The sequence below is a fragment of the Squalius cephalus genome, assembly GCF_949319135.1.
Source record: "Squalius cephalus genome assembly, chromosome: 11".
Lineage (NCBI taxonomy): Eukaryota > Metazoa > Chordata > Actinopteri > Cypriniformes > Leuciscidae > Squalius > Squalius cephalus.
In genome coordinates, this window is record NC_137132.1 from 1,373,587 (window position 1) to 1,401,280 (window position 27,694).

At 39.7% G+C, this 27,694-nt stretch overlaps 1 protein-coding gene across 2 annotated transcripts in view; it reads left to right on the forward strand.

Annotated features, from left to right (window-relative positions):
- The window catches only part of LOC307167411 (protein NLRC3-like), a 102,461-nt gene that overhangs the window by 45,903 nt on the left and 28,864 nt on the right, over positions 1-27,694 (forward strand). Inside the window, exons 2-9 of one of the 2 annotated variants that reach the window (XM_079886486.1) lie at positions 5,426-5,522; positions 5,634-5,747; positions 10,014-10,127; positions 15,541-15,636; positions 15,845-17,656; positions 23,509-23,559; positions 23,697-23,768; positions 24,184-24,357. In XM_079886486.1, coding sequence (XP_079742612.1) covers positions 5,473-5,522; positions 5,634-5,747; positions 10,014-10,127; positions 15,541-15,636; positions 15,845-17,656; positions 23,509-23,559; positions 23,697-23,768; positions 24,184-24,357 — 2,483 coding nt within the window. In that variant the 5' untranslated portion in view covers positions 5,426-5,472. The remainder of the gene's footprint in view (positions 1-5,425; positions 5,523-5,633; positions 5,748-10,013; positions 10,128-15,540; positions 15,637-15,844; positions 17,657-23,508; positions 23,560-23,696; positions 23,769-24,183; positions 24,358-27,694) is intronic. The other variant, XM_079886487.1, reaches the window with a different exon arrangement.

Here is a 27,694-nt window from a genome sequence, read left to right on the forward strand (position 1 = left end):
GCTGAAATTCTGATTTTCTTGTCTTCAGCGAAGCTCTTCGCATCGCTGGATCTTGAGAGCCGCCGCCGTTGAAACCAGCGACCAGCAAGCCTAGGACAGCGCCTGAAGAAGCCGGCCGCCTTCAGCCATCCGTGCCTGCTACTCTATCCGGCGACATATCCTTTTATTACTGCTGTGTGTGCTCGCCCTGCGACACACACTATCTCTCACTGTTCTAAAAGAGCACGAGGCGTTTTTTTCCTGCGGCTCGTGCCGCGCCCCGCTCAGCAACGGAGACCGCACCTCTTCTGCGCTCTCTGCCTGGGCCGCGAGCACGCCGCCACCGCACTCTCTACGGGCGGCTGCCCCGAGTGCGAAGAACTTTCAATGTCGACCCTGCGGGCTCGACTTGAAGTTTTCGACCAAGCTGTCGCTCCGCCTGTCCCTGCCGGGCCGCGCAATAAGAAGCGCCGCTCGCAGAGACCACCGGAGACTGATATGACTGAGGAGCTCGCCGGAACCTCTCCCTCGAGCTTCTCTCTCGCCCTCTCCGCCCCCCCTCCCGGCCGCTCAACCACCGGCTCTCGGCCGCGCCGCCGCCGCGTCAGGGGATGAGGCGAATGAGATAGACACCCTCCCTCTGTTCGAGCCGCGCTACTGCGCCGCTCACAAGGGATGGCAGAAGTGGACGGTCTTGTTTTTAATACACGCACGACTGCAAACAAACATGAGGTCGTACTCTTATATGCTCGTGCTAACCGAAAGCTAATGTGTTCTCCACTGTAGAATCATAGGCTGTAACACCAGAGACCCGTGTTCGAGCCCAGCTCTCGCGGCAGATACAATTTTTTACTGTTCGCTTCTCCAAGCTCGCAGCCAGCTTTTCTTACATACAGAAAGCGAACCCGCCTCTCGCACCACATGGTGCTCGATTATTTATGAGCGTCTATACACGAGGGAAGAAAAGACGGTTAAGTCCGCTGCGGCTGGACCACCGTCAAAGCTTCACGCTCTGTCAGTCCCCGTTGCCACGGCTACTGCAGATGTTTACCTCGCAGCCAACGAACCGGTATATCTACCCGCTCGCCTGCGCGCAACCACCGTTCTCACGGCGACCCAGAGAAATCTCAAATGAGCATAATGTCCGGTTGCACGGCTCACGCCGTATGTTTCAAATGCAGTGAATGTGCCCACGTTTCCGTGTTCACCCCTGCACACAAGCACTATAAATCCCGTGTCTCGATAAATGCCCGCCCTCGAGCGCTCACACATACTAACGAACATTTCGCCCCCGACGCCGCCCTTGCGCGTCGCGCCTCACACTATATGTTCCCCGTCCAAAGCCACCGGGACACTGTGTGTAAAACGGCCAGCTATCGCTGTGTGCGATCCGCCGTATCTAAGCACCGAGAGTGCGCGCGCTGCGCCGCCCCTCCGTTTCGAGCTCTCGAGCCCGCGATGCGCGGCGATCAGAGCCCGGAGGCCATTCTGCCCCTGGCTGCACACGTAAGAGCATGGGAAGCTCTTCCAGGCGCATCAGAATGGGTGCTAAGCACAGTAAAACTAGGCTATACTCTGCAGTTCGCTCGCCGCCCCACGCGCTTTCGGGCGCGTACCGAGACGAGAGTGAATGGGGAAGTAGCACATCTACTTCGAGCAGAAATAGCCACACTTCTGTGCAAAGGGGCTATATAACCGTTTCCCCCTTCTATAAGCGAGTCGGGCTTTTACAGCCGTTATTTCCTTGTTCCCAAGAAGGACGGAGCTCTCAGACCGATTTTGGATCTGAGATATTTGAACAAAGCTCTTATGAGAAGACCGTTCAAAATGCTCACAACCAGGCAGATCCTCGCGCAAATTCGCCCGAGGGACTGGTTTATCTCTCTCGATCTAAAGGACGCATACTTTCAGATCCAGATAATACCCCGTCACAGGCCATTCTTGAGATTCGCCTTCGACGGTCAGGTATATCAATACACCGTCCTGCCGTTCGGCCTGTCTTTGGCACCCCGTACATTCACGAAGTGCATGGACACGGCTCTCGCTCCCCTGAGAGGTCAGGGGATGCGAATTTTGAACTATCCGGACGATTGGCTGATTCTAGCACAGTCAGAGGCCGAACTCATCGCCCACAGAACAGTGCTTCTCAGCCACCTGGAAAGCCTGGGGCTCACGGTCAACTGGACCAAGAGCTCATTAGTGCCCAGTCAATCAACCTCTTTCCTGGGTTTGGATCTGGACACTGTGGCAATGACGGCCCGCCTATCGCCACGGCACGCGCGCTGCGTTCAACTCCTGGCTGCGTCCTTCCAACCGGGCAGCACCGCACCTCTCAAGACATTTCAGAGGATGCTGGGTTGTATGGCTTCAGCTGCAGCAGTGCTTCAGCTGGGTCTATTGCGTATGCGCCCGCTGCAACGCTGGTTGAACGCCCGAGTGCCTCACAGAGCCTGGGCTTCCGGCGGCATTCGAATCAGAGTGACTCAGAGCTGCGTTTCAGCCCTGGGAGCCAGTGGAGGTTATAGAGGACAGTGGTGATATGACAGGGTGGATACATGATAGAAACATTTTGTTAAACCCCTTACAAATGTTATGTTGACAACACCATTGCCTACACTATTGAAACAATTACTTTTTATTACAACTGTACATGAATAGATAGGCCATTTGGCCCTGGACTCATAGGGTATTCTATTTGTCCATTCTATTGGCTCTATTCTATTTTGAAGACTTGGGCTGGCTGCACGAGTCTAATTTAAGGCTCTCACAAATAAATAGTATGGGTATATTATACATTTTCTGAGTCATCAGAGTGCCTTGAGTATTGAAGTTGTTGAGTTTTGTGTCCGTGGTGTTCTTTCATGCCACAGGGATAAAAGAAAGCATACAGTTTAGGCGGAAATTGTGGAAAAATGTGTGTTATTTCTGGTTTAAAGAAGTCATGTGACCTCTCTGTTTGTCAGACAGATTCAATACTGGGCTTAAATGAAAGCCTAAAAGGTCCCCTTTCCAACGATACCAAGCACCATATTATAGAATATTGACAATATCCCTAGCATGAGCCTAAACCAGATATACACCAGATTTCAAAAACGGAATTTATTTTAGGGGGTTAGTAACTTCATGAGTTCAAAAAAGTGATTTCGCTACCACCGCTGCACTGCTATCGTGATTTTTCTAATACTAGGGGTGTATACCTTGCCAAAAAACAATGATAGCATTTGCCCCCCCGTTGATACCGATGGACCAAATTTGGGGCCCTGGCTCATGGACTACTCATATTAATATGAATATCTGGAGGACATTTTAAGTAATTGTCTGATATGAAATCTTTAAAGGTCCCGTTCTGCGTGATCCCATGTTTCAAACTTTAGTTAGTGTGTAATGTTGCTGTTAGAGCATAAATAATATCTGTAAAATTATAAAGCTCAAAGTTCAATGCCAAGCGAGATATTTTATTTAACAGAAGTTGACTACAAAAAACGGCTCGATTGGACTACATCCCTCTACTTCCTTCTTTAGTGATGTCACTAGAACCGTTTCTTGACTAACCTCCGCCCACAGGAATGCTCCCTCAACTCTACTGGCTACTTGCACACTTCTTATAACTTAGGCTACTGTGTTTACTCAGCTCTTACGGTGATTTTCTGAAGTAAAACTGACGCTTCATCTTTTGTGTGATGTACAATAAACTTTATTAAACTCATCAGTATATGTTTGATCATCATTCAGACAGCAGACTTGTAGGCTATTAATAAATAATGGATACATAGCCTACAAGCAGATGACAAATACGTTATAATATCCGTAATTAAACTACTAAACCATACCTGTTTGATCTCTATACAGCACTCTGACTCTGTAGGCATTATTGTCCGACTCGAAATGAACGCCGTTACTGAGAGTTTCTGATATTATCATCATTCCGTGAGATGAATTTTTCCTGACAGACTGAGCGCGAGCTCATGAAGCTCCGCCCCCTGTGTCGTCCAGCAGCAGCTCATTTGCATTTAAAGGGCACACACTGAAACAGCTCGTTTTTCTGAGCCCCAAAAAATGTCAATTTAAACATGCTGTAAAAAATGATCTGTTGGGTATTTTGAGCTCAAACTTCACATACACACTCTGGGGACATCAGAGACTTATTTTACATCTTGTGAAAAGGGGCATATAACGGGACCTTTAAGGGTTTCTTTTAGGGATGGGCGATATCTTATCGTTTGCGATATACCGCTGAAAATTCTCCCCACGATAAAAATTTGTCTCCTCGCGATAATAACGATAAGTCTAGTTGATGACGTAGTTTTGTGCGTGCGCGATTCACTGTTCACGTGCGGAGTGAAGCATGGCGGAAGGCGGACGTGAGGCTGAGGAGAAGCTTGTAGTTAAGCGAGGAGCTACCTCCACAATTTGGAACTGTTTTGGTTACAGAAAATCAGAAAACGGGAAGCGGCATATGAGGCGCCGGACTGGACAAAAGCGAAACGAACTGCGCGAGCGAGCGACAGTGCGCGAGAGAGTCCGAGTGTGTCTGCGCGCGCAAGCGAAAGTGCGCGAGAGAGACCGAGTGTGTCTGCCCACCTCACGCGAGCAGGGCTTATATTCTCCGAGAACGGACACTGCACTAGTGATATAACACACACACACACACACACACACACACACACACACACACACGCACACAGGTCTGTTAACTTAAGCAATACTTTTAAAAAGGTAGTCTAATATTTTTCTGACTAACAAATTACTGACACAGTAAAGGGTAGATTTAAATAAATAAAAACGAAATTTAAATAAATAAAAACGAAATTTAAATAAATAAAAAAACGAAATTTAAATAAATAAAAACGAAATTTAAATAAAGAAAAAAACGAAATTTAAATAAATAAAAAAACGAAATTTAAATAAAGAAAAACGAAATTTAAATAAAGAAAAACTAAATATAAATAAAGAAAAAAAAGAAATTTAAATAAAGAAAAAAAAAGAAATTTAAATAAAGAAAAACGAAATTTAAATAAAGAAAAATGGAATTAAACAAACACAACACAACTTAAACATAACAATCTGATATTTTACAGAAGAAAATAATTTATCGTCATGTGTATCGTTATCGCAATAAATACCTGAAATTATCGTGATAAATTTTTTAGGCCATATCGCCCATCCCTAGTTTCTTTCATTTTAAAGTGTATTTTGTGTTTGGTGGGTCTAGATTTGTTTTCTTTTTCACGGACTAAACATGTTCAATCCGCGTTTCTCGGTGTCCGTTATTTTTCATAAAATTCTAAATCCAACGGTCGACTTGTTTGTGTGTAAAGGCCCAACAAGCTTGAGTTAACGCAGTCACATGATCCTTTTTCTCCCACACTCCAGATATGTTCAGATAAATTATGAAGGTTGTTTAATTTAATCATATAATTTAGTGTGTGAATGTTTCTTCATTCAGAGTCAGTGGAGGAGATCAAACTCATCAGATTCTCCTGTATCTTCATCATGGCTGATTCACAAGGATCCAGAGATGGAGATTTTTCTCCAGGATGCAGGTACTTTCAACAAACTCTGTTAAATATTGTGTTACATCACAGACCTTTATCAGTTGTGTGTAATCTACACAGTAATCTAAAGGATTAAACTGAATCTGTTCTCTGTTCCAGTTCAGTCCAGCAGAAGAGCTCAAACCCAGAGTCCAGCTGTGTGTCTGTGAAGAGTAACCAGTCTATGGATCCGCCAATAAAGTTTAAGAGTGGAGAAACACAGTCTGATCTCAGGTATAGGGGTGAGCGGGGCACAACGTAACGCAGGGCTAGTTGTAACACACTTGTTTTAAAGGGGTGGTATAGTGCCCTTTTCACAAGATGTAAAAAAAAATCTCTGATGTCCCCAGAGTGTGTGAAGTTTTAGGTCAAAATACCCCATAGATATTTTTATATAGTATGTTAAAGGGGAAATGAAGCAGTCAATCAAGTTTACATGATTTACAAGATGGGTTTCCACTATAATCAACAATTATATAAGAAACATGACAAATGTAATATAAAAGAAAAAAAAGAAAAAACGTTATATCTTTCGCGGCCAGGGCACCGCCATTGTGCGGTATTCTAACATGTGACGTCACAGGGTTGGTTGGCTTTAATAAACCTGGCTGAATGTAGGAATATCCCGACATCAAACTGTCTACACCGCGGAGTTTTGACCGCGAACAACTAACGTTAGGTACAGTCATTATTAGCTAACAGCTGTAAGCATGAACTAGCTAACACTAACTTAGTGTTTAGCTAACTTTAGTGAAGTTTATTAGTACCAGACAAAAAGACAACGTCTAACGTTATATGTTAATAAACTGCACATGAAAACATTGTTCGCGATGTCTGCCATCATATTCATGTCTCTTGTCAACACCATGTAAGTTAGCATGTATTAAAGGGGACCTATTATGCAAAATTCACTTTTGTATGGTGTTTGGACATAAATGTGTGTTGGCAGTGTGTGTACACAACCACCCTACAGTGATAAAAATCCACTCACTCCTTTTTTTTAAATCCCCATAAATCATAAGCAGTCTCTCCAAACGACTCGTTTTCAGAGTGTGGCTTTAGTGACATCACTAAAGCCACAGGCCCCGCCCCCGAGTGTTGACTGACATACCATTATAACTTAGACCCGCCCTGATCGAGTTCACTGCGAGTTGTACACATCAGCCATTGCTGCAGCAATGCACTCACGAGAAGCGTCGAAGCATCTCCCAAGCGTTGAAGGTGTTGTAGCTGGATGTATTCATTCACATAGCTCTCTCTATTTACTCTTGAAATCTGCCAGCCAGTGAAGACGAGGTGGATTCATTTTGTTTTCAAAGAAAATGCTCCCTCAACTCTACAGAAATTTATGTAAGTTACTTATGCACTTCTTATACTGTTTACTCAGCTCTAACAGTGATTTTCTGAAGAAAAACTGATGCTTCATCTTTTGTGTGACATACAGTAAACTTTATTAAACTCATCAGTATATTTTGTGTCATCATTCAGACAATTTAGATCGTCAGACAGAGTCCTACAGCAGGCTTGCATTAATAGTGTATACAAGCAATGCCAAATAGGTTATAATCGTAATTAAACTAAACTATACCTGTTCCAACATATATTCTCTGACTCTGTAGGCATTTTTATGGTCGAAATGAACACCATTACTGTGACTGTCTGTTTTATTATTATCATCTTCCCTGTTCTGCCAGTTCTGGCTCTGATCGCGGCTGATTAGGCTCCGCCCCCTGTGCCGTGAACCAGCAGCTCATTAGCATTAAAGGAGAAGCACTAAAACAGTGCGTTTTTCACAGACCCCAAAAATGATGATTTAAACGTGCTGTAAATAAAATTCTGTTGGGTATTTTGAGCTAAAACTTCACATAAACACTCTGGGGACATCAGAGACTTATTTTACATCTTGTGAAAAGGGGCATAATAGGTCCCCTTTAATATGCATTTGAGCCGATACGGCGTGGGAACCGAGCAGTGGTAAGTTACGTTGTTATGTCGAACAGCCGGTGGTGGTTTGGGGCGAAGAGCGGGTTGGCAAGTTGCAACGCGTGTGGCTGTTGTAATGCGATGCCCACCGTGTCAGAGTCCATCTGCTGTTTATAACGTATAACGTTAGACGTCGTTGTTCGCGGTCAAAACTCCGCGGTGTAGACAGTTTGATGTCGGGATATTAATACATTCAGCCAGGTTTATTAAAGCCAACCAACCCCGTGACGTCACATGTTAGAATACTGCACAATGGTGGCGCCCTGGCCGCGAAAGATATAACGTTTTTTCTTTTTTTTCTTTTATATGTTTACATTTGTCATGTTTCTTATGTAATTGTTGATTATAGTGTTAATCCATCTTGTAAATCATGTAAACTTGATTGACTGTTTCATTTCCCCTTTAAAGTTGTCACTTTTTGAGGGTGAGCAAAAACGCACCGTTTTGTGTCTGGCCCTTTAAATGCAAATGAGCTGCTGCTCCCGACACAAAACAATTTTTGTGCCAATTTTTGTTTTTGTTTTAAAGCTAACATGAAATATAAAATAAAATAAAGATCATAAAGTTTCCTCAAAGTGCATTTTGATGAAAAATGTATGTTTATACTAATATGGTTCCTCTTATAAAGAATGAACACAGTAATCTAAAGGATTAAACTGAATCTGCAGGGCTTGCAAAATCGCCTGCCCGACGTCCCGGGGCTATTGTTTTTTTCCAGTCGGGCTACCAAAATGCATAACCGGCCTGCCCGACGGGCTATCTGAAATTAGTGTTCGCGTCAGTGTTGTTATAATCAGATTCAGCGCGTTCTTCATCTTCAATCCGCAGTGGCGCCGAGCAGAGCGAACGTCAGAAACAGAGGACGGTGTGTGTGTGTGTGTGTGTGTGTGTGTGTGTGTTCATCTGAGTCTCATTGGTCTGTCACTCATTGGTCTGTGGTGCTCGTCAATGTCAGAAAATTTTAGATGACCAATCAAATCAAAGTAGGCGGGCTTTATGTTCACAGAAGCTGCTGAGCGCAAATTTGGGCAGTAGAGCGACTCGCTTAAGTTTACGGTCAAGTGCGAGATAAGATGTAAGTAGCTAAACAAAACATTTCATATTTGACAGCTTTTTTAGGTCATAAATGTGAAACGAATGACAATTGAATGAATTTCGCCATTTTGAACTGAAAATAGGCCTATGTAATGTGACTAATAATTAGTTTACTGTCATTGTGAGGGAACATTATCATTAACAAAGCCGTTTTCATCATAGGCACAAAATTAATAATGAATGTGTACATGTTGAGAATTAATATACAATTTGTAGCCTTCAGTAAATTAAAAAAGTTCAGGTTTAGGTGGGGAAGAGGCAGGGCAAGATGAGGAGACTGAGAGAAAAAGAAAGAGTGATGTATAAGAAGTGAGAGCAGGTATTATCTACTGCCTGCTAACATGGTTTTAAAGCTATTTCTTATCCTTTTTGGCCTTCAAACGTCTTGAAATGGACATATCAGAGAAATAAAAAATTTGAACCCCCTAATAACCTTAAATGTAGGACCTCTTTGATGATAGAGCTGGTAAGTCCCGCCCCTTCCGCTAACCCCACTGGACCTCTAGGTTGAAAAATTGTCAATGCAAGTGAATGTGAGAAAATAATTATTTTCTGGTCCCGTTTGAATTTTGCCATGAATGTGAACATATGTTGGTTTGAATGGTGACATTTGGGTACAAGACACACAGGCATCTCGATCTGTCTCCATAGTTTACCGCAGCATTAGCACCGTGATTTGACAAGTGGAGGGAAAATGTGTTGTGGGGTGACGTCACATAGGTGACATGTAGTCTTTCTCGTTATGTCTTTTCCACAACTGCTAGCCAAAGAATCATACAATATACTGTCAAACTCGTAACATGAAAAATTATATAAAAAATTCACAGACAACATATGTTCACATTCATGGCACAATTCAAACGGGACCAGAAAATAATTATTTTCTCACATTCACTTGCATTGACGATTTTTCAACCTAGATGTGCACTTGGGGTTTTACGGATGGGCGGGACTTACCAGCTCTATAAAGCCCTGTCTACGGCCCTGTATTATGAATAAGATCAATAATGAATGTGAACATACTGTGAATGAATTTAATAAACTTAGTTAGGCTACCTAGCTTTCCTAGTAGCTTTCAGTAAATTAATGCATCTGAGAAAATGAATCATAAAGCAAAAAAATTTTTTTTTTTTTTTTTTTCATCATACCCTCATTGGGGGCTGAGCCACAGACACAGACTGATTCATTCATACTGGTCACACACATTTCAGTTCAGTTAGAACCAGATGCATATTTGTTGATATTTGTGTTTTGAAAGTTTTTGATTCATTGTTTTGACTCCTAACCATTATTCTACATTAAAAATTGTAGTCTTTTTATATGGGCTAGTAAAATTAATTTCGGGCTACTACCAAAATCTGAAGAGTGCCTGCCCGAAGGGTGAAGCCCTGATCTGAAGTCCTGATCTGTTCTCTGTTCCAGTTCAGTCCAGCAGAAGAGCTCAAACCCAGAGTCCAGCTGTGTGTCTATGAAGAGTAACTGCTCTATGGATCCGCCAATAAAGTTTAAGAGTGAAAACACACAGTCTGATCTCAGGTATATCACTTCTATAAAAGATATGCTTATAGTATTTGATTTTTATGAAATTATTATTAATATATACAGCAGTTTAATGATCTGGATTTGAACCAAACAATTCGAAGTTCAAATCCTGTAAGTTTCAGTCAATAATGATTATCATTGTGCTCTTGTGTAAAGCTCTATGTATTGCATTAATACATTCACACACTGTAAAAGCTGTTGGTCTGTTACTCACAGGGTTTCCGCGGGGCATTAAAAAGCATTCAAAGTCATTAAATGGATTTTGTTAAAATTAAGCCTTTAAATAGCATTAAAAAGCATTACATTTTAATCCTACAGGCATTAAAAATGTAGATATAGTTTTAGTTAGTTAGTTTTATTCTATCAATTTATTTGAATATAGCCTTCTTTTTTTTTGTCACAAAGTACATTAATGTGATAAACACGCGGAACAGGATTGGTAATTGCTTCCGGCCCGGAGCAAAATTGCCGTGATTCGGAGGTGATGCGGGCATTTTGTACAGCAGGAATAACAGGAATAAAACTAGACCAGAAAAATGTGAAAGTACAAATTCCAGCAGAAGTGGCTGAAAGACAGATTTAAGGGATGCTCCACTTTTTTTGGAAATAGGCTTATAGGCTCCCCAGAGTTAAACAGTTGAGTTTTACCGTTTTCGAATCCATTCAGCCGATCTCCGGGTCTGGCGGTACCACTTTTAGCATAGCTTAGCATAGAACATTGAATCGGACTGGACCATTAGCATCTCTCTCAAAAAAATGACCAAAGAGTTTCGATATTTTTCCTATTTAAAACTTGACTCTTTCGTAGTTACATCGTGTACGAAGACCGACGGAAAATGAAAAGTTGCGATTTTCTAGGCTGATATGGCTAGGAACTATACTCTCATTCCTGCGTAATAATCAAGAAACTTTGCTGCCGTACCATGAGTGCAGCAGGCGTAATGATATGACGCAGCACCTGAAATTAGGTCTAATAGGTTAGACAAACTTAGTCCCGGTCACGTTGGAAGTTACCGAGCTGGGGACTATTTTCAGGCGCTGCGTCATATCATTACGCCTGCTGGACTCATGGTACGGCAGCAAAGCTATGCTAAAAGTGGTACCGCCAGACCCGGAGATCGGCTGAATGGATTTGAAAACAGTAAAACTGTTTAACTCTGGGGGAGTTGTAAAATGAGCCTATTTCCAAAAAAGTGGAGTTATCCCTTTAACGCGTTAAAACATTTGACATAATTAACGCTGAATCAGTTCATTTTTTTCAACATAAGGAACAGAGAAAATCACTGCTAGGGGTGTGACGAGACACATCTCACAAGACGAGACACGAGATTGGACACGATTTTTACACGATTTTTCAGAAATTCTCAATGACAAAATTCATGACTGGAAAAATAGTATGCAGGTGCATTTTGAAAATCTTCTAATGGATGTCATTTCAGGTGTACTTAAGAGTATGACTTATCAAATGCATTGAACGAAAACAACATGCACTGTAAAAGGTTTTTACTGACTGGCTTTTCTCCTGTATTATTTCACATGAGTCTCTTCAGACCTTACTGTACATTTATGAACTTTCAGAAATTCTGATTGAGGCTGTGTGTGACCTCCTAACTGAACTCCTTTCCACAAATTGAACATTGAAATAAAAACAGTATAACAAAAATAAATATCAGTTTTCTCTTAGTCTTAGGTGCAAACAATAAGTGCAAGTGCAACCATAATCAAAGAACTGTAGTGTACTGACTCTTTATAATTTTTTTGAAATTTTTGCTTTTTTATTTTGCACCGGCAGTTACAGGGTTAATGTAGCGCGTTCAAGGCCGGTTAGAGAGAATCGAGCGAGTGCATTTGTCTCTACAGTAGGGGTGTCCCCGACTATGGATTTTCATAGTCGAATCAGAATCGTCAAGTCTTGCCTATAGTCGACTAATAGTCGAATCATGTGTATGGGGGCGGGGTTTTAACATTTCAAAGCCGCGATGTACAGAAAATCACACAAAGATATATAAGAAAATGTATAAAAACATTTTGCATCAATAAAACTAAGAAATAACATAAATTACTCCAGAAAGGCCACACTGCAGACAGGATTTACATTTCACATGCAAATCAAATTAAATTGGCTAAATTACCGGCTGTGCGAGCAGGCTCTAAACATTGATGCACCGAAAAAATAAACAATTAATTTACTAAATTAAATTAGAACAGAATATACCTTTCTAATAAATAAAAATTCAAAACAAAATAAATCAGAATCAAGTCACAAGATGAGGAGCAAATGTGTGCAAAAAACCTAAAGTGCAGGGGAACATAGATTCAAAACACAAGCCACAAATAGTTAGATTAGATAACCTTGACAGATCAATAAATAAAATAAAAATAAATTATTAAAATAACTAGAGCAGGGTTCTCAAGTCTCACGCATTGGCCGTGAGACACACGCAATTCAACCAGTTCACACGCTCACACGCCACACCGTGTATTTCTCACGCTGAAAAGGCAATGCCAACCAAGCATGTCATGTCATGCAAGCTTTATATATAACGTTGTATACGAGGCGCGGGCACACAAAGTGAAGTTTCCTGCCGCCAGCGCGTATCTTGGCCAGATTGCGTTCGTTAATAGGCAACATAGATGCGCGAACACACGGAAGTTGACGGAACATTCTCGGCCACCGTACGTTCGTTACTAGGTAACCAACAACATCGCGCGAACACACGTCGTGATGATGGAGAAGGTAAGTTGGAAGAAAGCTCGTCTAACATTTTTAGGCTAGAACATTTAATATATAGCCCATCATATACATTATTATTGATGCAGTCAAAAACTCTACAACTACTTTGCAACCAGGCCAGAAGCTTTGGCTCAGTTTGGCTAGCTTACGTTATCTGAAACTAAGGGAAATGTTAGTGGGTATGGGAAGGAATGAAGATGTATCTCTTCATTTTATTTTAAATAAATTTAAATTTATTTATTTTATTTTATTTTAAATTATATATTATACTGTATTAATAGTATTTCTAGTTACATTAAGGCTACATACGTATTAAAGCAGAGTGCTCTGGGTAATATATATCCTGTCAAAACATACATTAATCATTGCCATTGCATTTGTATTTTTCAAACACTTACAACACAAAACACATTTCATAAGCTGGAGTGTGTACTCTTGTGTACACACACACACACCTTAATAATACTCTAATATGTCATTTGTTCACAATGTCCCACCACACAATAAATCATTATACCGTTTCGACTAGACATATTCAAAATGCAAAAATATTTGTTTTTCCAAACTGTTTGGAGCAATTCATTATATTTTTGTATAACTTATTTGTAATTTTGAAATATAACATTAAAGAGTATATTTGATGTGATGAATTGCTCTGTCATTTATTAGATTTACCAATTGTTATAATTTCAATTTGTGCGGGTTAACAATGGTTAAAATTGGGGGGCGGGGACAGGTGGGGGCGGGGCTCCATTAGGCTCCTCCCCCAACCACATGTGATCTCACTCCAAGCTTTTGATCAAACTTGAGAACCCTGCTAGAGTTAGTCAGAATTTTCAACTTTGTCTTTTTAACTGCAGAAACAACAATAAATGCTGGGTTCATCTGCTTATCTGCGCATAGTATGGTTTCTTAAAAAAGTGTGTAGCCTACTGTGTACATGCATTAAGCCACGTTAAAGTGCCTTTTAAGCGTTTTAATAGCTTTTTTCACGTTAAGCATTTTAAAATGTCCTGTGGAAAACCAACTTGTTAACGTTGGCCGGCAGAAGTGCGATCATGGTTTTCCTGATGCTAAATCCAGCCTTGGAGAATATCCTTTCTGATGGTGTACATCCACACTTTAGATTTTCTTATCCCAGACATTGTTAAAGATTTAAATCCTTGCCGCCAAGACGCTCCTCTGTCGGTCACGGATTTAAAGTGAATCTTAAATCTGTCACGGGGTGTTTGGATTTATTCACGCACGTTAAAAAATATTTATTAAAAGCTTCTTTCTTTGCACATTTTTATATACAGCATTATCATAATAGGCTGAATATTAACGTATTGACAGAAAACCGGTAGTTCTATGTGAAATCAGACATTGAGCGCCCTCATATACATATAGCCAAAGTGGCATGATCCTCGTTTCATAACACCTCTGCAAAGATTCGACCGTGAGATCGGTAGTCGAATCAGGCTCCTCCAATCGAAGCATCGAATCTTCGACTATTCGGGGTCACCTCTACTCTACAGTTGTTCTTGTGTTCCGATTAAAAGTCCAGAAACAGAGCATCCCTTGTCTGTTGTAAAGACGTTACAGTACTCTCTTAATATTCGAAGTGCAAACAGAGACCATAGCCACAAGATGGTCCAGAGATGGGTATTGGGAGACAGAATATTGTATTTATGCAGCCTAATCTGCGCGCTTCAGGGAACTCGTTTTACTTTTACTTTAAAAATTTCTAATTTGTGATCGCACATACTCCGTGTATAGGGAGCCGCGGTGCTGAGCACGCATTCTATAAGATAAGACATTTATCAGACGTTTAGGGTCTGTTGCGCAACGAATCCTCCGCCAACGTCACGCGATCAGAGAACTTTGATTCTTTCTGCACTAATTGCGACGGCAACTCGTGCTGGATGAGCAGAGCAGACTTTTACATTAGTTTTTAATGGGTTTTATTTTTTATAAAACAGCAAAATGACAGTTGAGGCGAATGTGAGTGTAGCGGTGGAAACTGGAATATTCTATGCTTATTTCACCCTCACGCTCCGTAATGGCGATATCGTGAGTCAGCTTTTCACTCTACGGGAAATCTCGTCACATTTTAGTCTCGCGCACACTCCTACTAACTGCTCTTGACTGAATAACTTTTGTAGCTTTAGTAAGGATTAGTCTATATTTAATCTATAATTTATGCTGTGCAGACTGATCATTTTATTATAATAATTGTATTATTTATATATTTATTATTATCAATAGCTGTATTAGTATCAGTGCTTCATTCATAAAAAAGATGCCATTAAACACGTATTTGAAATATACTGTCTTTATGTTGCTTCTACATTAATTTGGAGATTAACTGTGAAATTATTACATTATAAAATATATAAACTAGACATAAACCTACAAAAATGTAAGTGTTTGTAATTGCAATTGTTTTTAATTAAAATATATTTTTTTTTTATTAAATTAACTTTTTTAATTGATTGACAGCACAAATATATATATATATCTGTGGTTAGTCATGGATCATGTATGGCATTAAAAATGTAAAAAATGGCATTAAAAAGGCATTGAAAAGCATTACATTTAATTTGAAGATACCTGCAGAAACCATGTACTCAGTGAATGATAAAATTACATATCAGTGTGTCTGATTCTTTACCCTCTTCATTCTAATTTAAGGTCAAATCTTCCATCCAGACCAGTTAAAAACAAAACGTTGTACAAGCCTGTGATTCAACCACAAGACTTTAATGAAAGCATGTATCCAGGTTTCAGGTAAAATGCAGGACTTTTGTTGTTGTTTAATTTTAGGTGCTGCAGTTCACATCACACATCACTCAAACACATGATTAATGATTGAACCATTTCAGAAACCTAATGATGTTCTGTGTCCCATAATACAGCAAACAAAAAATCCATTTAGTAATTTTATGGTTGTTTACTTCTCTAACTTGTGTAATAATGTGGTATTTAAATCTTGCAGCCATGACTCTAAACCTGCTGAAGTCCTCAACACATTGAGATCAAATCTGAGAAAGAAGTTTGAGTGTATGTATGAGGGAATATCAAAGCAGGGAAACCCAACACTCCTGAATGAGATCTACACAGAGCTCTACATCACAGAGAGTGAAAGTGGAGAGATCAATAATGAGCATGAGGTGAGACAGATTGAGACACAGTCCAGGGGAGCAGAAACAGAGGACACACCGATCAAATGCAGTGACATCTTTAGACCTTTACCTGGACAAGACAAACCCATCAGAACTGTGCTGACAAAGGGAGTCGCTGGCATTGGAAAAACAGTCTCTGTGCAGAAGTTCATCCTGGACTGGGCTGAAGGGAAAGAGAATCAGGACGTCCAGCTCATATTTCCACTTGCTTTCAGAGAGCTCAACTTGATGAAGGACAAAACACTCAGTCTTTCAGATCTTCTTCATCTCTTTTTCCCTAAAACAAAAGAAATGGACATATCCAGTGATGAGTATAAAGTGTTGTTCATCTTTGATGGTCTGGATGAGTGTCGTCTGTCTCTGGATTTTCAGAGTGATGTGAGGTTGTGTGATGTGACTGAATCAGCCTCAGTGGACGAGCTGCTGACGAACCTCATTGTGGGGAATCTGCTTCCCTCTGCTCTCATCTGGATCACCTCCAGACCAGCAGCAGCGGATCTCGTCCCCTCTGAGTGTGTCCATCGACTAACAGAGGTACGAGGCTTCAGTGACACACAGAAGGAGGAATACTTCAGGAAGAGAATCAGTGATCGGCGTCTGGCCGACAGGATCATCTCACACCTGAAGTCATCAAGGAGCCTCTTTATTATGTGCAACATCCCAGTGTTCTGCTGGATCTCAGCCACTGTTCTAGAGAAGATGTTGAGTGAAGCAGAGAGAAGAGAGATTCCCAAGACTCTCACTCAAATGTACACACACTTCCTGATCATTCAGACCAACATCAAACATGAGAAGGACTATGAGAAGAAAGTGAAAGATGAAGACATGATTGTCAAACTGGGGAAACTGGCTTATCGGCAGCTTTTGAAAGGCAACCTGATCTTCTATGAGGGAGACCTGAGCGAGTGTGGCATTGATGAGACAGAAGCATCAGTTTACTCAGGATTGTGCACTCAGATCTTCAGAGAGGAGTTGGGCTTGTGTCAGGGGAAAGTCTTCTGCTTTGTTCATCTGAGCATTCAGGAACATCTAGCAGCTCTATATGTGCATCTCTCCTTTATCAACAATGACATCAATGTGTTTGACCAGATTACCAAACCAACTAATGGAGACACAGTTTCCCTATCTGATCTCCACCAGAGAGCTGTGGATGAGGCTTTACACAGTAAAAATGGGCATCTGGACCTTTTGCTTCGTTTCCTTCTGGGTCTGTCAGTGAAGTCTAATCAGATTCTCTTACAAGAACTGCAGGGACCTGTCCCTGTCAAAAAAAAACAAAAACAAAAAAACAAAAAAAAGCAACTAAAAAAAGGCAAAAAAACAAAACAACATAAGACACAGACAGCAAACAGCTCTCACAACAATAAAAAAACAGTTGCCTATATTAAAGAAAAGATCAATGAGTATCCCTCTCCAGATAAATACATCAATCTGTTTCACTGTCTGAATGAACTGGGTGATCTTTCTCTAGTGAACGAAGCTGAACCTCAAATGAGACATGGACGATTATGTGATGTGAATCTCTCCTCGTCTCAGTGGTCAGCTTTAGTGTTTGTGTTGTTGTCCTCAGAGAAGACACTGCAGAGTTTTGACCTGAGAACCTTAAATGGAGCCAGAAATGATCAGTAAGTAACGCTGAGTACAATAATTACAGTCTAAAACATTATGACCTTTCAAAGTAAACTCTTTTGACCGTTGTGTGCGCACCGTCTGTGCCATCACAAAAATTGGGCTGCAAGCGGATCCTCCTGATGATGAAAATTTCATCACGCGGACGGCCAAAGTAAACTTGATAAAAACAGTTAATGGCCTTGATGCCGTTCCTGGTGGCCGTTTAGCTCTTCACAGTGGCGTAGCGGACGGGCACGCAGGGCATATTACATTATTGTTGTTATTATTATTATTAGGCTACTTTTATCATTAAATTAATATTAGTTTAATTGACCCGCAATAATTTCATAGCACATCACAGCATAACTGACGCGCTGTGAGGATAAAAGATTAGAATAGCTTACTTCAAAAACAACTTGTTTAACACAAAATACTTCTTGATTCATGAAAATATGCATATTTTCACTATTGGCCACAAGAGAAGTATTAATAAAATAAATTTGATTAATCTCTCATCATCTCTGAGAGAATATGTGCGTTAATGCAGAGTCAGATGCCAAAAGCTTGGTTAGTTTTTACTGTCAGTTTCTGTAGTGAATAATTGACTGGCGTTTGAGACTTCTTCACCGACATAGTTCTCACGCAAAGTTTTCATATGACTTGTGTTATATGATATTCAATGTCTCGCCTTGATGGTTTAAAATGGAAATATTTTTAATATTGGGGCATTTTTCTTTATCACCAGTTGCTTGCAAAATGGACAATGATTCACATTTTGTGCGCTTCATTTCTCGTGATAATAAAATTAAGGTAATTATTAAATATACAAGTAGGCAAATAAACAAGTAACTAGCAAACAAACTTGTTTAAAATTTCTGAGAATAATTTGCTGATGCAGATACAAAAATACTTTTTTCTTGTACTTTTTTTGTAGAAAAAAAAAATCTGACAAGTCAAATTAGTGTTGTAGTGTAAATGAAGACTAATAGACCTGCCTCAGCAACATTAACAAGAAAAACAAAAAACAAATCTGTTTTGGCTGAATACGATTAGTAGCTTCTACAGTTATAGATACTAAAACAACTTTTTCACATGTCTTTTATAAGTGTTTTAAGTGTTTAATTAAAAATTGTTTGAGGGTATTTAGTAAGGTATGCAATGTATTATTTACTTATGATTTTAATTATTATTATTATTAGGGGCCAAGCACCGAAAGTGCGGAGCCACCTATTGTATCTGTTCCCGTTCTTATTATTAGGGGTCAAGCACCGAAGGTGCAGAGGCACCGTTCTTATTATTAGGGGTCAAGCACCGAAGGTGCAGAGGCACCGTTCTTATTATTAGGGGTCAAGCACCGAAGGTGCAGAGGCACCTATTGTATCTGTTCTCGTTCTTATTATTAGGGGTCAAGCACCGAAGGTGCAGAGGCACCTATTGTATCCGTTCCCGTTCTTATTATTAGGGGTCAAGCACCGAAGATGCAGAGGCACCTATTGTATCTGTTCCCGTTCCTATTATTAGGGGTCAAGCACCGAAGGTGCAGAGGCACCTATTGTATCTGTTCCCGTTCTTATTATTAGGGGTCAAGCACCGAAGGTGCAGAGGCACCTATTGTATCTGTTCCCGTTCTTATTATTAGTGGTCAAGCACCGAAGGTGCGGAGGCACCTATTGTATCTGTTCCCGTTCTTATTATTAGTGGTCAAGCACAGAAGGTGCAGAGGCACCTATTGTATCTGTTCCCGTTCTTATTATTAGGGGTCAAGCACCGAAGGTGCGGAGGCACCTATTGTAATCGTTGGCGTTCTTATTATTAGTGGTCAAGCACCGAAGGTGCGGAGGCACCTATTGTATCTGTTCCCGTTCTTATTATTAGTGGTCAAGCACCGAAGGTGCGGAGGCACCTATTGTAATCGTTGGCGTTCTTATTATTATTCTTTTTCCATTTCTTCTTCTGACTGGGAGTCTATGGCAGCCCATAGAACCGCTTGCGGGAAAGTTATGAAATTTGACACACTGATATACAGTGGTGGTCAAAATTGATGGCACCCCTGATAAATATGATAAAAAATGGCTGTAAAAAATAAATCTGCATTGTTTATCCTTTTGATCTTTCCTTCAAAAAATTCGCAAAAATCTAACCTTTCATTGAAGTAAAAGAATTGAAATTGGGGGGTGAATCACATTATGAAATAAATGTTTTTCTCCAAAACACGCTGGCCATAATTGTTGGCACCCCTAGAATTTTTTATGAGAAAAATATCTCTGAAGTATATTCCCATTAATATTTACCTTTCTTAGCACACCAGGGTGACTAGGAACATGAAATTGTCCAGCTATGACTTCTTGTTTCACAGGAGTTTAAATATGAGGAAACACAAAGGCCAAATTCCCTTGCTCATCCATCACAATGAGTAAAACCAAAGAATATAGTTCTGATGTGCAGCAAAAGATGGTTGAGCTTCACAAAATAGAAAGTGGCTGTAAGAAAATATCTAAAGAATTGAAAATCCCCATTTTGACCATCAGGGCAATAATTAAGAAGTTATAATCAACTAAAGATGTTACGAATCTGCCAGGAAGAGGACGTGTGTCTATATTGTCTTAATGGACGGTGAGGAGGAAAGTTTGAGTGGCCAAAGACTCTTCAAAGATCACAGATGGAGAATTGCAGAGATTAGTTGAGTCTTGGGGGTCAGAAAGCCTAAAAAAAATTTATCAAACAACCCCTACATCACCACATGTTGTTTGGGAGGGTTTCAAGAAAAATCCTCCTCGCTCCTCCAAAAATAAACTTCAGCATATTCAGTGGTCAGACACGACTGGATCTTCAAAAGGGACCGGATTCTATGGTCAGATAAAAAAAAAAAAAGGGGCTTTTTGGCAGCAAACCCAGCAGATGTGTTTGGTGCAAACAGGGATGAAGAGTCCCCCATGCCTACGGTTAAAGGAGACATATCATGCTTTTAAATCGTTCCTTTTTACATATAAATCATACATTTGTAGTCTATATAAAGCGGAACTGCAATGCTTGGGTCTGAATTCCTCATTATTATAGCTCCACAGGCCCCTTTTCTACCCCTTTTCTGATGTGCGTCTGAGAGCAACTCGTTTTGGTGCGGTCTCTAAATACAATTGAGACACGTCATACCCCCCCCCTATCCAGGATGCAGAGGTGACACTCGGTTCAACTCCACCCAGTTTGGCCATTTTTGTAGTTTGATAGCAGAGATACGATTATCTAGCGGCACAGAAACTTTTTATTCACACGTTATTAACAAAATGTCAACAACGGAAGACTCGCCCAGCCAGCCTTACATGTTCGAGCCAGAGTCGGAGCCAGAGCGAGATGAAAATGAAGACGACGAACCTGCAGAACAACGTCTTCATATGGATGTATGGCAATGGTGTGTTACTGTATTTACACATGAAACTTTGGTCTTCCGACCTTTTACCACCGTGTCGATTTATTTTGATTAATATGTGCGAGGGAGAGAGAGCAAGTCTAGTTTGGAGACGGTGTCTTGTTTACATCTTCGCCTGGCTCCGAAGAGAGAGAGAGTGCGTGCGCGCGACCGGGTCTCTCTCTCTCTGCTCGTTCTTTCAGTTAAACATGCGCATACTGTCACAAGCGCGGCAGTTCATCTACATTAGACGGTGTAATGAAGCGTGTGGGTTACTACATCCAACAACCGAACATTTTAACTTACCCTCTCGTAACTTCTGCATCTTTTAGCTTGGACTACAAAATTGCAGCGAGAAATAAAAATGGCGGATTGCTCGAAGTGTTGGGCTGGAAGTCAATGTCCTTATTTGGCAGTTCCATTGCAAATACTGTGACGTAATAGTTCACAAAACGTCATAGATAACAGAAAAATCGGAACAGGTTGAAAAATAAGGCCAAAACAGAATATAAAGATATCCACGAAGCACCTGAAGAGAATAATTTCAACTTTTCTGTACTTCTAAACACTCCAAATATACAACAAAATGCATTTAAGGGCTAAAAAAGTGGATTTAGCATGATATGTCCCCTTTAAATATACTGCTGGATCTTATATGTTGTGGGCCTATTTATTTGCTGGAGTTCCTGGACATCTTGTTCAGATACATGGTATTATAGATTCTAGCAAATACGAACAGATAAAAAATCATCATTTCTCTGCTAGAAATCTTATAATGGGCCGTGGTTGGATCTTCCATCAGGACAACGATCCAAAACAAACATCAAAATTAACACAAAAATGGGTAACTGAGCACAAAATGAAGCTTCTGCCATGACCGTCACAGTTCCCTGACCTGATGAGTGGAGTGAACTGAAGAGAAGAAGCACCAACATGACCTTCTGAATCTGAAGGATCTGGAGAGATTCTGTATGGAGGAATGGTCTCTGATCTTTTGTCAGGTGTTCTCCAAACTCATCAGGCATTATAGAAGAAAACTCAGATCTGTTATCTTGGCAAAAGGAGATTGCAAAAAGTATTTTATAACAGGGTGCCAACAATTATGGCCAGCGTGTTTTGGAGAAAAACATTTATTTTATATTGTGATTTACCCCCACTGTCAATTCTTTTACTTCAATGAAAAGTTAGATTTTTGTGAATTTTTTTAATGAAAGATCAAAAGGATAAACAATGCAGATTTATTTTTTACAGCCATTTTTTATCATATTTATCCGGGGTGCCATCAATTTTGACCACCACTGTAGGACAGTCTGAACTGTCACCATAGCAAATTTGGAGTCTCCAACTCAATGGCTCTAGCGCCACCAACCTCTCCAAAGTTGCACTCATGTTTAACTTTTGAACCACAAGAGCTAGAAACAAAATTATTTTTTCCCCTGATTCCTTGGCTCAAGCCAATTCGATTGCACCTTATGACGTCATGACGTAGCGCTTGCGAAAACAGACGTAAGGCTGTATCTCCGCAACGCTTTATTGGATTCAGACCAAACTTGGTACATGTCATCACAATCATGACTTGAGGCTACATGCTGCGTTTCGGTGCAGCGCCACCTACTGGTCCGGAGATATGAAAAATGGGTATTTTTGCTTATAACTTCTGAAAGGTTTGTCCAAAAATCATAAAATTTCTCGTGCATTTCTCGTGTCTCGTTAGATTCAGGGCAACATGCCAAGTCGACTGATATCCAATTTTACCATATCGGCCATTTTGGCTGTTGTCCATTTTGAATTTTGTGCTAAAATGCTGTATTTTTAAGAATGCATGAACGGATTGTTACGAAACTTGGTATGGCACGATGCCCTGAAGAAGCGTGAGAAGTTTCGAACCAGCGACACCTAGTGGCCAAAAGTTATAACAAAATTTCCAAAAAGGCTAATAACTTTTGAATAAATCAGACTATTGAAATGCCACTTTGCCACAGGTCTTAATAGATTCCTTGGGTCAAGTCAAAAACATATATACCAAGATTTCCTTATTTGGCCATACTTCTTGTCCGCCATCTTGATTTTCATTTAAACCTACTTTATAACTGCTCCTAGACCGTTTGTCCGATTTTCACCAAAATCGAATCGTATCATCTCAAGACTGTGCCAACTAAAAGTTATGGATTTCGAGTCGATAGACAAAACCGTTTTCATATACCGCAGCAGCAAATTTGAGGCATGGCCAAAAGGACTATTCAAGCTTTATCTCTGCAATGCCTTGACATTGACTCCAAACTTTGTATGTGTCATTGTCACTTCACTCTGACCAAATCACATCATTTTTGTAACTGCGCCACCTATTGGTCAAAAGTGATAATCAATTAAATCATATTTTTAATTAGTTTATATGATTTTTTTTTTTTTAGCTATTTCGCCTAAAATCCTCTTTAAATGTCTTTTAATTTCTCATTGTTGCAGTTGGTCTGACGCTTTCAGGCATGTCTTGTCGTCTTATTCAGCTTGGCCCCGGTAATTGCTGCTTGCAGCTATTATTATTATTATTATTATTATTAGCATTTTAGCATTATTATTAGCATTATTAGCATTATTATTAGCATTATTATTAGCATTAATAATTAACTTATTTATTTTTTATCTTTTAATAGTGTGACACAAAACACTGGAGATGAAGTTCTTCAGAAGCTGCTGCCTGTGGTTAAAGCAACTAGATCAGCTTGGTAAGTAACACTGAGAACAATCATCACTGTTAAAACATTATAACATTTCTTACTTACATTATAAATTAATAGTTTAACAAAAAAAAATTGTCACACTTCAGCTTGTAACCTATCTGACCTGATTTGTGATCTACTTACAGTTTTTATGATATTTGTGAGAAATCTATTATCAAATATATGCATTTATAATGTAAATGTAATTTTTATTTAAATGTTAACACATTTACATTTAGGGAACAAGAGATGTATTCAATGTATTCCATTGTATCAGTTTTATATAATATTTCTCTCACATAGAGCCATAATCTCTAAGCATAACAATACAACTCACTGACATTGTTTAAAACAAGAGATGTTGCACAAAGTTTTTTCTGTTTTGATCAGAGAGTGAAGAGTGTGTTATTGTTCTCTACAGGTTGAGTGAGTGTGGTATCACAGAGGAAGGTTGTGCTGCTCTGGCTTCAGCTCTGAGATCAAACCCCTCACACCTGAGAAAACTGGGTCTATCACGTAATAATCTAGGAGACTCAGGAGTGAAGCTTTTTTCTGCTGTACTGGCGAATCCTCACTGTAAACTGGAGGAACTGTGGTAAGATCATCTCTACCATAAAGCCTCTGAGTGAATGAGGATTAATATGTAGATAGTGCATATAATATGCAGATTCCTGCTTGAACCGTCAGATCCTGCCGGCAGTAGAAGGCAGCGGTGAGGAGTCTCCCTGAAGATGAACATTTACATCTTCATATATTATTATCCCCCAAAAGAAAAGAAAACTAACAGTTAAATATACCAGATAAACTACAAACCAGACTACAGATGCAGGTTACAGTGAAGAGGTTTTTTTTAAATCACAAATGTTTGGTGTAAATCAACTTGCCTTGTAATGCTTGTGCAAACAGACCCTTGTAAAAGCGTGAGCATTTCCTCAAAATGTGTGTGTGCAGCTGAAAAGAGGGAAGTGGTGTGTGTTTCACCTGAACCAGGACTGTCACCATATCAGATTCATCACTACATGATTATCATGGCCAAAATAGTCAAGTCAAGTCATCTTCATTCATATAGCGCTTTTAACAATGTAGATTGTTTCAAAACAGCTTTACAGAGATAAACGTATAATTTAAGGTAACAGAGACTGTTTTGGCTTTATAGCAGTTGTTTAATAAAGTTATTTTCCAGCGATATGATTTTGTCAGAGGTTTAATAGACAGACGGATTGGAAGAAGATTGTGTGGCTGTTTGAATGGAGATCACAGTATTTTAATAATGAATCGTGCAGCTTTTACTGTCTTATCTCTCTCTCAACATATGAAAAGCGTGAAAAGGGATATTACGTCACTCAACACTTAAGAAAACGACACATTTTATACTCTGACGGAACAAAAGTGGCTATCTTCTGTCAAACTCATCCATAAGCAAGGACAAAAATAATGCAATTTAATTTGAATCAATATCGATTCTGTAATAAAAAAAATCTATTTTAAAATCGTTAACAAAAAAATTGCGTTAGGTGAATGGATTTTTTACACACACACACCTACCTCCCGGTTAGATACCTTTACATTTATTCATTTAGCTGACGCTTTTATCCAAAGCGACTTACAATTGCTATATATGTCAGAGGTTGCACGCCTCTGGAGCAACTAGGGGTTAAGTGTCTTGCTCAGGGACACATTGGTGGCTCACAGTGGATTCGAACCCGGGTCTCTCTCTCTCACACACACACACACACACACACACACACACACACACACACACACACCTCTCCCGGTTAGATACCTTTACATTTACATTTATTCCTTTAGCTGACGCTTTTATCCAAAGCGACTTACAATTGCTATATATGTCAGAGGTCGCACGCCTCTGGAGCAACTAGGGGTTAAGTGTCTTGCTCAGGGACACATTGGTGGCTCACAGTGGATTCGAACCCGGGTCTCTCACACCAAAGGCATGTGTCTTATCCATTGCGCCACACCACCCCCGATACATCACGATACTTGGGTGCCGATACGATGTAAATGTATTCCGATTTTTAAGAATTTGCAATTCTACAAGTATCAGGGATGCAAACAGCGCGCTTTTCGGCGCCTCCCGTTTTTTTCACGTCAGTTTGGGTGATTTGGGTCTGAGAGGGTCTGATTATAATTTCACAAAGTCATCTGAAGCCATTCCATAGCTTAATGTGAGGGACAGAAGTCTATTTACATCATTAAATTAAAGTTTACGGAAACTCGTTTTCCCTCCTCTGTGGCTGTCAATCATTCTTCATTCAGTATTCAAACAGCGCGCGCACCTCGTCCGGTTACAGCAGGATGCACGGTAAAACTCTCTCCAATATGATATATTCACATTATAATGCTTGATCTGTAGATAAAAGGCTGTGGATTTGCATAAAATTACTTTATTTTGTGTATTTGTATTATATGTTTGTTGCTGTTTTTAAACGACTCGCTACCGTGTGCCTGTTAGATCACACACATCACAAGGACTATGAATCGGCATCAAACGCACAATAACTGGAATTTAAAACTGTGAAGAAACAAATGATCAATAAACTGTTGGACAGATATACACTAGGATTTGTGCGCTCGACATTTCTTCACTTTGTTGCCTTGAACTTTTAAATGCGCACTTGTGCAACGCAGCGCTGAACACTGTGACTCCATGTTGGTTTGAGCACATCATTCTGCACCCGCGATACGCATACGCGGTTTGTGCACTCTGTTTTGAAGCGTTTCATATTATCATGGTTTTGCGCACTGAAAGATTATTAAAAGCCTATATTTTTTATACCTAGCCTGCTCAATACATTTAAATTAAGCATAATTTAATTGTATATTATTTATGTGTAGTGTAGGCTATATAAATATATAGCCTACATTTCTGAATTCTTGACATTCATATATAATTATAAAACTGTGAAATGTATGATTGCCTGATTGAATTTTATAAGAGTACTAATAATAATTCGTTTTTATTAACATGTTTAGATTTTATAAAATTACTGTGCAGATTTTTTCAAGAATTACTTTTTGCTGCTCATTTATACACTAAGTTTAATAAAAATACATAATACATTTATGTAATATTTAAAGGTGTTAACTGTAATCTTACACTGCAAAATGATAACTTACATAATTGTGATGAATTTAATCCTTTGTAAGTATCTGGATATTTGCCGCGGGGCGAGAGCTTCGATACCCTCTATCTTTTTTGACCATACATGTGTTTGCATCCCTGAAGTATTGTGATTCGATATTGCAATGTATTGCCAATATTTTTATTTTATTTTTATTTTTCAACACTAGTCCACCATGGGGTCTCTCTCTCTGGATCAGCGGCAGCTCCAACACAGACTTAAATGTTGCGATATGATTTTGTCAAAGGTTTAGTCGACAGATGAATTGGAAGATCGTGTGGGTTTTTGAATGGAGATCACAGTATTTTAGAGATTAATCGTGCAGCTCTACTGTCTTATCTCTCTCTCAGCATATGAGTAGAGTGAGGGCTTTTCAGTGCATTCAGTCTCACGTCGCTTCCATGCGTCCACTTGAAAGGTATATTATGTTACTCAACACTCATAGATGACACATTTCATCCTCTGTTGGAATAAAAGTAGCTAACTTCTGTCAACCTCATCTGTAAGAAAGGACAAAAATAAAAGCAATTTAATTTGAATCAATATCGATTCTGGAATAAATAAAAAAATATTTTAAAATCGTAAACAAAAAAAATCGCGATAGTCAGGTGAATCAATTTTCTTTTCTCCCAGCCCCTACACACACACGTTCCTTAATGTTTACAAATACATTAAACACACACACACGTTGGGTTTCCATGTTTTATGGGGACTTTCCATTGATATAATGATTTTTATCCTGGACAAACTGTATATTCATTTCAACTAATGAGTATTTGTATATATTTC